Genomic DNA, 14,830 nt, shown 5'->3' with positions numbered 1-14,830 from the left:
AGAGAACAAACGTCACTCTGAATGTTGAACATCAGAGAGTTCCTCCTGTTGGTTTAAACCTGGTTTTAGAAATGGAACTTTGGCTGTGGATTATTCTGGCTGCTCTTTTCTTTGGTGAGATAAAAAGAACAACACATTTTAATGATTCTATTTATTAAATAAGTAAACTGGAGTTCAGAGCAGGAATCTCTGAACTGTTGACATGTGTCTGTTCTGACTATAACTGTAGAGTTGACACTATTCACTGTCTTCCCTTCAGCCTCACTAACAATGTTTAGTCTCATGTTGTCCATTTCTACACTTTTTACAGGACCAGCAGCTGGAGACAAAATCTCTCCTGAAGTTGATGAAGTCAGTGGAACAGAAGGAGAATCTGTCACACTCACATGTAACTATGAGACAACAAACCAGAATGTTTACCTCTACTGGTACAGACATCATTCTGACCTCCAGGCACCTCAGTTTATACTCTGGAAAGGAGCAAGATCAATTAGTGGCAGTAAATATATTCCAGATAAACGATATGAATCTCAAACATCACGCAGCTCAACTGAACTGACCATTAGAAAGCTAACCCCTGAAGACACAGCTCTCTACTACTGTGCTTTAGAAACACAGTGATACAAAGTGTAGAAGAGGCTGTACAAAAACCTGAACACAGATATCTGACTACTCTTCAAAGAGGAGGGAAGTGGGATTCAAACCACAGCTTCATGTCAGATGGATTGTGATGATTCCTGTTTGATCAGAGTCTCTGTGGTTACAGCTGCTGATGAGACACTGAGGGAATTAAATACTCAGCTACTAACTACACATTTTGTATAGCACCAAATCATAACAAGTGTCATCTCAAGACACTTTACAAAAGAGCAGGTCGAGACCTTACTCGATGTTATATTAAGATAATCTGCATATTTTCAAAGTGCCATCAAATAACTACTTAAAATGAATCACAAAGTAGATAATGCTTGTAAGTTAGGTAGCTAATGTAACTAGCCCAGTAGCAAGCTAATCCCTCTGTGAAGTCAATTAGAACTAGCTAATAAATGTTTCTCAGAGTTAAATATGTATTTCCTGACCCAGCTTTGTGCTCTCTCTCCCTCCATCCTCCTGCTTGGTGATTTTAACATACACTTGGACTCCACAAACTCAACAATAACCACTGAATTCATCGAAATACTGAACTGCTTCAACTTAACTCAACATGTCAACTTCCCCACCCACAACCGCGGTCACATCCTGGATCCAGTCTGTTCCACTGGTCTCTCCATAAATCACCTCTCAGGCATGGATCTTACCATCTCCGACCACCTAGCTATTAACATAAACATTGACATTCCCAACCCCCTGCCAAAACAAAAACGCTCAATCCACTTCCGCAAACTCAACACTGTTTCTCCTTCCGCTCTATCATCTGCCCTCATGGACAAAATGTCTGTCTTCTCCCCTGTCTCCCCTGCAGAGCTCTCCGACCTCATCACGGGAATGAAAACCTCCACCTGCTTTCTGGACCCCATCCCCACCAGTCTTGTCAAGGCCTGCCTTCCCACCCTATCCCCACTCATCATCTCAACAGTAAACTCCTCCCTCTCCACTTGGGCCGTTCCACTATCCCTCAAACTTGCTGCTGTCACCCCCATTTAAAAAAAACCTGGACTTAATCTCGACATCCCAAACAATTACATACCCATCTCCAACCTCCCCTTTCTCTCAAAACTTCTGGAACGTGCTGTTGCTTCACAACTCAAAATCCACCTCTCTGCCAATGACCTCTATGAATCATTCCAATCTGGTTTCCGTTCCCACCACAGCACCGAAACAGCTCTCCTCAAGATCACCAACAACCTTCTCCTCTCCTCTGATGCCGGAAACCTCAACATCCTCAACCTTCTGGACCTCTCCTCAACAAAAAGAAGAGGGCCTTCATGACTAGGGATCGTGAGGAGCTCAAGGCTGTCCAAAAGGAGTTAAAGAAGAAGCTGAGAGAGGCCAAGAACAACTACAAGGACAAGATTGAGGCCAAGATGGGACAGAACAACCCAAAAGAGGTGTGGAATGGCATGAAGCAGATGACGGGCTGCAGCAGGCCGGAACCCAGAATTAAAGGAGACCCAGTATTTGCTGCTGAGCTGAACCTATTTTTCAATAGGTTTGACACATCCCCCGACCCAGTGAGCTCAAATAGTGGGTCTAGTTCTCCCCCCACCATCTCAGCCCCCATTCACACCTCTGCTGGAGACTCTGCTCTTCCTCCCATCAAGGTCCTGACCACCCCCCCCCCCCCTCTCAGCTCCTCATCAGCAGCTTCAAAAGACAGCCCCCCCCTCACCCCCCAGCTCCCTCCCTTCAGGTACCTGCATGACAATAGACAGTACTCCACACCCCTCCCCTGCTCACTGTCCCACTCTCACTCTTACTACCAGCCAGGTACAAAGAGAACTCTCCAGACTCCACATCAGAAAAGCCAGTGGACCAGACAACATCAGTCCCAGGATCCTCAAGGTGTGTGCTGGGCAGCTTGCAGGAGTCTTTCAGCACCTCTTCAACCTCTCCCTGAGGCTGATGATGGTGCCTGACCTGTGGAAGACCTCCTGCATCGTCCCAATCCCAAAGAAAGGTCGTCCCAGCGCTCTCAATGACTACAGACCTGTGGCACTCACGTCACATGTCATGAAGACATTTGAGAGGCTGGTTCTCCAGCACCTGAGGACCCTGCTCACTGCTTTCCAGGATCCGTTGCAGTTTGCATATCAGAGGCACATTGGTGTGGAGGATGCTATCATCTTCCTGACACACAAAGCCCTGTCACACCTAGAGACGAAGGGAAGCACTGTGAGAGTCATGTTCTTTGACTTCTCCAGTGCTTTCAATACCATCCAGCCCTGCCTCCTGAGGGACAAACTGCTGGATATGCAGCTGCACTCTGACACCACAGCTTGGATTTTTAACTACCTCACGGGCCGGCCACAGTATGTCAGAGTCGACGGCTGTGTCTCTGATGTAGTGACGGGCAACACAGGAGTACCTCAAGGAACTGTTCTGGCGCCTTTCCTCTTCACTCTCTTCACATCAGACTTCAGGTTTAACTCTGGTTCCTGCCACCTCCAAAAGTTTTCCGACGACTCCTCCATTGTTGGGTGCATCACTGATGACGACGAGAAGGAGTACAGAGGACTGTTAGAGAGCTTCGTCACATGGTGTGAAAGCAACCACCTGAAGCTCAACATCAGCAAAACAAAGGAGGTGGTAGTGGACTACCGGAAGAAGAAGAGGCCCCCTGCCCCGGTCATCATCCAGGGGGAGGAAGTGGAGAGGGTGGACTCATACAAGTACCTTGGGGTCTACATCAACAATAAACTGGACTGGACTCACAACTCTGACGCCCTCTTCAGGAAGGGACAGAGCAGGATGTTCTTCCTGAGGAGACTCAGATCGTTCAGTGTCTGCAACAGACTCCTGAAGACCTTCTACCAGTCTGTGGTGGCCAGCGCCCTCTTCTTTGCTGTGGCGTGCTGGTGGGGTGGCATCAAGACTGGTGAGGCAAACAGGCTGAACAAGCTGGTGAGGAAGGCCCGCTCTGTAGTGGGTCTTGATCTGGACACTTTGGAGTCAGTGGCTGAATCTTATCCATCCTGGATAACTCCTCTCACCCTCTACATGACGAGCTGTGGCAGATGGGCAGCTCCTTCAGCCAACGCCTCATCCCCCCCAGGTGCAAAACAGAGCGCTTCAGGCTCCTTTGTGCCCACTGCCATAAGACTGTACAACAGCAGACTATGACAACAATAACAGTATGTCCTGGACACTAAACTTCACCCCCCATAAAACACTACCCACATGACCTGCTTCATTATTATTATTGTATTATGTATTACTATTATTATTTAGCATCAATATATATATATACATATATACTGTACATTCTATATATTTTTATTATATTATTATACTAGTCTATATTATATTATATAACATTTCATTATATTACACTGTATTGTTCATATTGCACTATATTATATTATACTACATTATATTATATAACTACACTCTGCATTACTGTGGTACAACACTGCCTCTCTTCTCTGCTGTTTACATTACTTGCTGCTATTGATCACACCAAGTCACTTTAATCATCACTTGTCACTTTATCTTGTCATTCTCTGCAAATACTGTCTCAATTCTCAATTCCCCCCTGCTAACTTCATCATTCATTTTGTACTGTATATACCCCCTGATTTTATTTTTATTTTTATTTATCTTATCTATTCTGTTTAACGTGTATTTGAGCTTTCTTGTCTGTGCTGTTATAACGCCCGAATTTCCCCTCGGGGGAGCAATAAAGTGCTATCCTATCCTAATCCAAGCCACCCCACAGCATCAACTGGAACATTTGTGTCCCCTGTCATGTATTAACAGATTAATCTTTATAGAGTCCACTCAGATCAACCAACCAACCTGTAATAGTGGTTATGCATCCCTGGAAGAAGACCTTCTCCGGATCCACAACGGACCTCAACCAGGAGCGACAGGATGACACACAGATTTAATGGTACTGTTTCTGTATGTGCTGGCAGAGGAAAGAAGACTGCTTGGAAACTTGGAAGTCTCTCCCAGAGGTGAAGGATGGACGGTGGGTCTGGGACACACTTCTGCACATTTGCATCATAGTTGTAGGTTGATGCATTATGTAAGCATACAGAACCAGCAGGCTCACTGCAGAAGAACTGATCTGATCTATTTAATGTTTTTACTCCACCTGAGGGCGACATTATCAGGTAGGCGGTTCATCACCTCTGCACTGAGTTCAACCTTTCTATCAATACAAACTGCTGCAAGGAAGAGAACTTTTCTCACTCTGAATGTTGAACATCAGAGAGTTCCTCCTGTTGGTTTAAACCTTGTTGTAGAGATGGAACTTTGGCTGTGGATTATTCTGGCTGCTCTTTTATTAGGTGAGAGACAAAGAACATATTCTGATTACTCTGTACATGTTTGTGTGTCTGATTCTCTAGCTACGTAACTTTTCTGACCTAGTAAGTATTTTTGTCAACAATTCATCTCTTCCTCTTTCTGTTCTCTTCTCAGAGTGTAAAGGAGAAGACAGAGTGATCCAGCCATCAGAAGATGTCTTTGCTTCTGAAGGAGACACAGTCACACTTGATTGTAAATTTGAGACAACTTACACAACCCCCTCTTTGTTCTGGTACAGACAAGAAATGGGTGATTTCCCAAAGTACCTGTGGAAAAGCTATGCAGGACTGTCACAAAATGCTCTTGGGATCTCAGAAGACAGATTTAATGCAACAATCAACGGGACATCAGTTCCTCTGAAGATCCAGAAGCTTCAGCTGACTGACTCTGCTGTGTACTACTGTGCTCTGAGGCCCACAGTGACAGGAAACACCACAACTCTGTACAAAAACCTCTGGAGAGAAGACAACACAATACTCCACAACATCCACTAGAGGGAGTCACACACTGATAAACTTCTATGGTATGTCATGATGAAGGCTTGATGTTTCTCAATTCAGAAATGAAACTAGTTCAACAGATGAGTCTCCTCCCAATGACTGCAGAGGTGTTTGATGACAGAGAACTGTTTGATTCCAGCTGTGAACATCAGACCAAACTCTACTCACAAAACTGAATCATACTGAACATTCAGTTACAGCATCTCACCTCTACAAACATGGAACAACTCACTGTTATTTTGTTCTGCTCAGCTCTCATAGGTATGTATGTAATAAATGGACAGTGTGTTGTGATTTTGAAAATAAAGAGTATTTCAGTTTGGACAACAGCTCTCATTATAACATTAAATATGTTAGATGTAGATTTATGTTTGTTTATTAAAAGATTCAATGACATGTGACTTTGAATAATTTCTTTGGCTTCATCTTTTTTAGGTGTCAGCTGTGAAGAACTCACTCCAGTTAAGAATGAAGAGCACAGTTTAGAAGACAGCACCGTCACTCTGTCATACAGTTACTCCAAACAAGCTGATGGCAGTGATTCTTTCTTCTGGTATCAACAATATCCAGGAAAACAACCACAGTTCATCATCTCTCACTCAGGAACAGGACGACTTATATCAGATCCAGTCTCTGGACTGTCTGTTACAGTGAGAGAGGATAAAAAACATCTGGATCTACAGATCTCCTCTGCTGCACTGACTGACTCTGCTGTGTACTACTGTGCTCTGCAGCCCACAGTGACAGGAAACACCACAACTCTGTACAAAAACCTCTGGAGAGAAGACAACACAATACTCCACAACATCCACTAGAGGGAGTCACTTACTATAAACTGGAATCACTCAGGAGGGGAAGTTACAAGACAGATCATTAAAAGCGAGCAGAGTGTCAGTAAAAGATGTTCAGTGTAAAGTTGTCAGTCGGGGAATAACACAGGGCTGTGAATGAGACCTGTCTCTGTGATCAGGCTCCTCCTTCTAATCCTCTAACTTAGTGTTGATGTGGACTAAACACAGAGATCACAGCCTTCTTTATACTCTCTGTAACTCAGAGTTATTAACACTGCAGATATGATGCCTCTGGTTATCTCAGTGTTGCTGGCTGCTGTGTGTCTTGGTATGAACTCTGTTTCTTTGATATCAATCCAACACTGACATGATTCTTTAACAGCACACTAATACTATTTGTTACTGTTTTACAGAATGTATGGCACAAACAGACAACGTGCTGCAACCAGAAGGAGATGTGACTGCTACTGAAGGAGAGGCAGTAACTCTTGGCTGTCAATACAACAGCAGTTCATCAAATTATTATCTCTACTGGTACAAACAAGATGGAAACAACAGCCCCAGATTCATACTGAGCCGCTTTAAGATTGGAGAAGGGAAAACAATGAAAGAGTTTGAGGAGAGATTTTCATCCACACTGGATTCTACTTTAAGATCAGTTCCCCTGAAGATCCAGAAGCTTCAGCTGACTGACTCTGCTGTGTACTACTGTGCTCTGAGGCCCACAGTGACAGGAAACACCACAACTCTGTACAAAAACCTCTGGAGAGAAGACAACACAATACTCCACAACATCCAATAGAGGGAGTCACTGTTCAAACATACTGTTCATAGTCTGATTGAAATATCAAAACTTGAGCTTTTCTTACATTTCAAGGAGGAGCACAGTTTAAAGTTAAGACGTCACTTTTTAGCTGTTATGACACACTGACCAATTGCCTATTTAACAACTCAGCAGCCTGTCATGGGGTCTTTGATGATACATGGATGATTGCATCGTCGACATACAACTGGCAACAAACATCTTCACAGCTGTCTGGTAGTTGGTTAATGTATAGGCAAAAGAGCAGCGGCCCCAGAATGGAGCCTTGTGGTACGCCAACATTACAGTGTTGAGGGGATGATATTGAACTATTGATTTTAACTCATTGCTTTCAAAATTCCAGACATGACTTAAATCACCTGAGAGCTTGATTACAGAAATGTAGATTTTTTTGAGTATTATAAATCAAGTCATGGTTTACAGTATCAAAGGCCTCTTTCAGGTCTAGAAATACTGCTCCCAAAACTTTACCGTCACCTGTGATGTGTGTTAGGGGCTTTATAAGTGGAGAATGCTTATTTATGAATTCAGTATCTAATCCAAACATATCTTTAGCCTGAGAGGTATTAGATTAATTATTTGTTGAATGTTGCCTTCATTAGTCTGTGTAATGAAGAATGAGTTTGATGCATCTGTAGGTAGTATCGCTTTCATTGTGCAGGTCTGAAAAAGAAGCCAACACCAGACGCTGTCACACGTATCAGAAAGTATATGTTGTCATGTAATGTGTCTATGTTTTTATTTTGGAATAATATTGCCAGGAAAGATCATCACTAATATGTGCTATAATAGCCAGATAACAGTACACTTCAGTGTCGCCAGCAGGAGGCAGTGTGGCGCTGGGCTTCTCCCATGCATGGACTGTCTTTGTTACGGGACTCTCGTTTCTTCCTCATTCTACCGAGTGAAGCTGAACTGAATAGAAGCACAGTTGCCTGTCTCATTCTTTTCTTCTGTTTATACAGGTTTGTATGGTTAAAACACATGTGTAAATGCATATAAATATTGATAAACACAAAGGAAACATGCTACATCACATTTGTAAAGGTAGTTGAACTTTATGTGTTTGTGAACTAGTAGATACTATGCTAAGGTTACCGCGTGCGGGCCAAGATGGCGCCGGCGATCGTCGTGTCTTTTGTGTTGATTTAAATGAGCTCCTGCACATCTCATTTCAAAACAGATATTATATTAACAGTGTGATTAAGTGTTCTGAAGGTTATGGATATTGTTGTTATTGTCATATGTGTACGGTTTCAATGTTATAAGGAGTTATAGTTGTCAGTCTTCAGCTATTGTACTAGGAGCAACATGCTAGTCTCCCTTTATTTACATCTGTGAGTGAGGTTACATTCAATTACCTTTTAATAGCCCGGGAAATTATACAGCTGAGGTTAATATTGTCCTCAAGTAGTTTTAGAGTAAAAGTAAACTCTAGTTCAGTTATAGAGCTGATTAAATGTGTGTTTATGTCGTTAAACACCCGTAGCATATAGGATTATTTTGTAGAAACCGTAAATATAAGTTTTATCTTGAAAACCAGATATGGAATTGGTCGACAGTTTGTATTGTGATTATTTGTGATGTTGTGAATTCTGTATTAATGATGCACTATTAGAATACAGAAAACAAAACACAAAGTGTCAGAAAAAGAAGCATTTATTTTGAATACTGTTTCATAAAGATTCTACCGAGTGAAGCTGAACTGAATAGAAGCACAGTTGCCTGTCTCATTCTTTTCTTCTGTTTATACAGAAATTCTCATCTGCTTATGGGATCTCATTTTGAGACCTGTAACATATACATGTTAAAAACATATCTAAAACTGTGCAACAGAGAGACATGACAAATGCATAAACAGCAAATGTGCAGCAGATACATGAACCATGCAAATTTACAGCATATCAACTAAATTAGTACATATATTCAGTCACTTTTCTCTCTCTCTTTCTGGGAATATGCATTTTTGACTTTAGAATCAATTCTGAATTTGAGTCCTGTCTCTCCAAATGGAAATCTCTTGACCTGTTGCAACGTGGTTTCATTCCTCAGCCACAGTACAGTCCTACATAAGAGACAAACAAAGATGACTGTAGAGTTGAGTGGAGGGAGGGGTTAAAGGGAGGAGTCAAACTGTGACTCAACGACCAAAAAGACAAACTTTCACAAATGTGGTTTATACAAGAGGAGACTCTTTATGTTTAAAGATGCTTACAGTATATTTGAGTCAGTTTGTGACTTTGTTTCTGCTCACATTAACAGGTAGGTCATTAAGAATATCAGAGCTTTATTCATTAAAAAAGATGATTTTGAATCAGAAGCACTTCTTTGTTCTTTGGACAGAAAACACCACAACTCTGTACAAAAACCTCTGGAGAGAAGACAACACAATACTCCACAACATCCACTAGAGGGAGTCACACACTGATAAACCTATGATTACTTCATTCATGATACAGTTGTGATAAAACCTTTAAGGAATTAGAGTAGTTTAAAGAGTCTCCTCCTCCTGACTGCAGAGGAGCCTGATGACAGAGATCTCTTTAAATCAAGCTGTGAACATCAGACCAAACAGCTCACCAAACTTACTCATACTTGTTCTTCACTTACAGCGTCTCACCTCTACAAACATGGAACAACTCACTATTATCTTCATTTTAACTCTCCTGGGTATGTTTGTGTTTAATAAGAAATCTAAATGACAAAGAAGCTTTTAAAGAATTTCAGATCCAGTATGAATTTTGATGTTGAAACATCATGTGTTTGTCTCCATCAGGTAACACCTTGGAGGATGATATTACTGCCAGCAGTGCTGAAGTGTTTTCATCAGAGGGTCACAGTGTTACTCTGTCCTGTAAATACTCAGTTAAAGCTGATAATCTCCAGTGGTATCAACAAGATCCTGGATCAGCTCCTCAGTTCCTTCTCCTGATCAGCGACACTTCAGATCCAACTGTAGTGACAGCAAAACCTCCACACCCTCGACTGACTGTTAAACTGAATGAGAAGAGAAACCGTGTGGATCTACAGATCTCCTCTGCTGCACTGACTGACTCTGCTGTGTACTACTGTGCTCTGAGGCCCACAGTGACAGGAAACACCACAACTCTGTACAAAAACCTCTGGAGAGAAGACAACACAATACTCCACAACATCCACTAGAGGGAGTCACACACTGATAAACTTCTATGGTATGTCATGATGAAAGTTTGATGTTTCTCAATTCAGAAATGTTCTTGTCTCTTCTCTTCTCTCTTCTCTTTTGTTCTTCGGAGGCTGCCATTTTTTGATGTGTTCCACAGGGTTCATTCCCGGGTCCTCTCAGTTTTTAATTACAGGCTGACCATGATATTGTTAAAATAATTTGATCAGGTTTCCTTTGTGTTGGTTGAAGAGCCTATATTATTCCCTTTTTGGGGTTCATATATTTAATCTATGTACCTTCTAAAGTACGTTCACAATAGCTAAAGTTCTGTACTGCCGCTCCATGCACCGGCTCCCTTCTGACTCTCTCTCTAAGGCTCTGAAGTGCCCACGTTCAAAGTCCCCACGTGTGCCAAGTCTGATCTGATTGGTCGGCCTGTTGGCTCAGCCGTAATTGGTCAGTTGCTCAGCACGGTTCTCGGAAATCAATTTCAATCAATCTATCAATTTTTATTTGTATAGCGTCAACTCATAACAAGTGTTATCTCGAGACACTTTATAAAAAGCAGGTAAAATACCTTACTCTTTGTCTTTTAATATTACAAAAGAGCAGGTAAAAAGACCTTACTCATTGTTATGTTACAAAAAGCAGGTAAAATACGTTACTTATGCTATATTACAAAGACCCGGCCTATCCATCATGAGCACTTTAGCAAAGCAGCAAAAGTTACAGTGGTAAGAAAAAACTGCCTTGTTAAAAGGCAGAAATCTTCCAACACAGGAGTAATGTGGTCCCTTTTCCTAGTTCTAGTCAATACACGAGCTGCAGCGTTCTGGACTAGTTGAAGAGTCGTTAGAGATCCACCATAGCACCCTTACAAAAGAGAATTACAATAATCCAATCTGGAGGTAACAAATGCATGAACTAGTTTCTCTGCATCATTTTGCGACAGGATATTCCTGATCTTGGATATATTACGAAGGTGAAAATAGGCTGTTCTTGAAATTTGCCTGATGTGAGAGCTAAAAGACATATCTTGATCAAATAGAACTCCTAGATTCCTAACAGTGGTGCTAGATGCCAGGCTGATGTCATTAAGGACAGTCAAATCACTAGAAAAAGTCTCTCTGAGGTTTTTAGGGCCTAGCACAATAACTTCAGTCTTGTCTGAGTTAAGTAGCAAAACATTTCTGGTCATCCAGGTCCTAACGTCCTTAAGGCACGTTTCTAGCTGACATAACTGATTGGTGCCATCGGGCTTCATTGATACATAAAGCTGAGTATCATCTGCATAACAATGAAACTGTATGGAGTGTTTCCTCATAATATTTCCCAGAGGAAACATATATAATGTAAAGAGAATTGGTCCAAGCACTGAACCTTGTGGCACTCCATTGCTAACTTTGGTGTGCATAGAGGACTTATCATTAACATGTACAAACTGAGATCGGTCTGATAAGTAGGATTCAAACCAACTTCTAGCTACAGCACTATCAGATAAACTTCTAGAGAGCACATTTTTATTAAGCAGAGGTAATTCTGGTAGGACAAAGTCGAAAGTAATAAGGAAATGGTCTGATAGAAGAGGATTTTCTAGGAAAACTGTAAGGTTTTGGATTTCAATGCCATAAGCTAAAACAAGATCCAGGGTGTGGTTAAAACGATGAGTAGGTTCGTTTACACCCTGGGTGAAACCAATAGAGTCTAATAGTGACATGAAAGCTGTGCTCAGGCTATCATTTTCAACATCCACATGGATATTGAAGTCACCTACAACAATTATTCTATCACTGCTAAGGACTAAATCTGATAAAAATTCTGCAAATTCAGTTAGAAACTCAGAATATGGGCCAGGAGGACGGTAAACTACAGCAACTAGAACTGGCTGAAAGGTTCTTGAGACTGGATGTGAAAGGGTTATCTAGAAGACCAGAATTAAAAATAGCTGCTACCCCACCACCTCGTCCGGTGTCTCGAGGTATATGAGTATTAAAATGACTGGGAGGAGTGGATTCATTCAAACTAACATATTCATCTCGACACAGCCAGGTTTCAGTCAAACAAAGTAAATCAATGTGCTGATCTGATATCAGATCATTCACTAAAAGAGATTTGGATGCTAAGGACCTAATGTTCAAAAGTCTGCAGTGAATTTTCTGATTTTTTTGCAAAGTCGTATTCGTAGTTTTGATTCTAATGAGATTTTGACGATTTACGCCTTTTTTTTCTACGTTTGGATGACTTGAGTCTGGACCGGGGGACAGACACAGTACCTATAGTATAACTACAGTTCGATTCAGTATTACAGCTATAGTGACTGGGAGACAGATCTAAGTGTAAGACTGCAGCTCTGCCTCCTGGTCTGAACTCTGTGTTGTTGTCAGGGTTTTGGACTAATAACCTCTGCTATGTTTCTAGATAATAGAGCTGCACCGTCCAAAGTGGGATGGATGCCGTCTCTAGCTAGCAGACCAGGTTTTCCCCAAAAAGACTGCCAGTTATCTATGAAGCCCACATCGTGTGCTGGACACCACCTCGACAGCCAGAGGTTGAGTGATGACAGGCGGCTATACATGTCATCACTGGTCTGATTTGGGAGGGGTCCAGAGAACACTACGGAGTCCAACATCGTCTTAGTACACACCGACTCCACATTAACCTTAGTGACTTCAGACTGGCGTAGTCGGGAGTCATTAGTGCCAACATGAATTACGATTGTATCAAATCTACCTTTAGTCTTTGTCAGCAACTTTAAATGAGATGCGATGTCGCCCGCTCTGGCCCCGGGTATACACCTAACTATGCCCGCTGACTTCGCTAGCTTCACGTTTCGGACTATGGCGTCTCCAATAATCAGAGTTTTATTCTCAGCGGGTGTGTCGCTGAGTGGGGAAAATTACTTTGAAACGTGAAGTGGTTGGTGGGGAACCGTGTGCTTCGATTTTCGACTATGCTTCCCTCGGACAGTAACGCAGCCGCCGCCTCCCGGCTGCTCGGGAGCTACCGGGGGGGAAGCCAAGCTATGTCGGCCCGCACCGGCTACAGGTGGCTGGCTAACTACTACTGCATACGATGACTCTGACTCAATGGTGTGGAGCCGTCTCTCTAACTCAGACACCCTCGCCTCCAAAGCTAAAAATAAACTACATTTCTTACATGTATCATTATCACTAAAGGAGGACGAGGAGTAACTTAACATCTGACACGTAGAGCAAGAGAGAGCAGGAGAGGGAGAGGCAGAAAAAGAAGCTAACTGCTAAGCTAGGCAAAGAGTAGGTAGCTAAAATAAACAAAACTGTTAAGCAGGTTTGTCGCTAGAGAGAACGAGTGCTTTTCGATTACTTCTGTTTGTCTGAATGTACAGTGTGTTGGAAACAACAGTCGTAAGAAACTAGGCAAAATGAACAATTAAGCTTTTAGCTCTAACGATCAGCACTGAGCAACACAGAACAGCAGAGAACAGTACAGGAAGTGATGCAATACGCTCACCCGTAGCATGTAGCACGTAGCAGCTGCAATGGGCAATGGGAAATGTCATGCCCCTTTTACCATATTGGGAATGCAGCCACTGGCTCCGTCCGAGGGGAGCATAAACATTAGCACCTTAGCACTACTGTGCTACCGCAGGCTACGGCATATCGTGGGCGTGCTACAGAAGTTAATGGGCCTGCAACATGAGCTGCTGGGCCACAACGAGCCAATGGGCTTAGATCAGTGATATCTTACTGACAAGACGTCACACTGGCAAAACATTTCCGAGGGGGGCTAGAACCGAGCGTTACATGCAGCTAATGCTGCAGCTAACAAGAGGACGTAGGAGTAGCCGCGTTTCCGTGGACTTTGAATTTTGGCAAATAGATGTGTCTAAACATGAACAGGACACTTGGAAAACACACTAAAGAGCATATAAAACCAGAAAAAGCAGAATATGGGATAAGATTTAAGATAAATGAATCTTGTAAAACTGTTCAAGACCTTCATAGAGTCCTCACAAAAACCTGCTTGAAGTCCCTTTTATACACAATTGTAATATTTTTTATCTCCACTAGAGGAAACATTATGAAGGGGGAAGATCACCACAGCACTCTGTTCAAGCTTTCATATGTAACAGCTGCTGTAAAGGGAACTATTCTCACACTTCTGGCTGAACGTCAGATCAGGTCTCCTGTTGGTTTAAACCTTGTTGTAGAGATGGACCTTTGGCTGTGGATTATTCTGGCTGGTCTTTTCTTTGGTGAGAAACTATAGCATCATACATTTGTTTTACTCCTCACTTGTTTGTGTGTCTGTTCTGAAGGCTATGTAAATTATTTAACCTCAATCCTTTTTTTCATCAATCAACAATTAATCTCTTCCTCTTTCTGTTCTCTTCTCAGAGTGTAAAGGAGAAGACAGAGCGATCCAGCCAACAGAAGATGTCTTTGCTTATGAAGGAGACACAGTCACACTTGGTTGTACATTTGAGACCACTGACCCATATCCAAATTTGTTCTGGTACAGACAAAAAGTGGGTGATTTCCCAAAGTACATGTTGAGATGCTACTCAAAAGACATATATAAAGCTCCTGAGTTCCAGACAGACAGATTTAATGCTGCAATC

General features: G+C 42.3%; 2 gene segments (V, D, J or C); both read left to right on the top strand.

The window, feature by feature from the left end:
• The first annotated feature begins 38 nt into the window (after positions 1-38).
• On the top strand, positions 39-5,728 carry LOC132979595 (T cell receptor alpha variable 9-1-like). The segment is given in 2 exon segments: positions 39-114; positions 5,086-5,728. Coding segments are annotated over 2 exon segments (423 nt in total).
• Positions 5,729-9,514: 3,786 nt separating this feature from the next.
• Positions 9,515-10,285, top strand: LOC132979593 (T cell receptor alpha variable 41-like). The segment is given in 2 exon segments: positions 9,515-9,755; positions 9,862-10,285. Coding segments are annotated over 2 exon segments (528 nt in total).
• The last annotated feature ends 4,545 nt before the right edge of the window (positions 10,286-14,830 follow it).

The sequence above is a fragment of the Labrus mixtus genome, chromosome 8 (genome assembly GCF_963584025.1).
Source record: "Labrus mixtus chromosome 8, fLabMix1.1, whole genome shotgun sequence".
In the NCBI taxonomy this organism is placed as follows: Eukaryota; Metazoa; Chordata; class Actinopteri; order Labriformes; family Labridae; genus Labrus; species Labrus mixtus.
The sequence above is the reverse complement of the archived record's forward strand: the minus strand, read 5'-3'. Positions and strand labels throughout refer to the sequence as shown.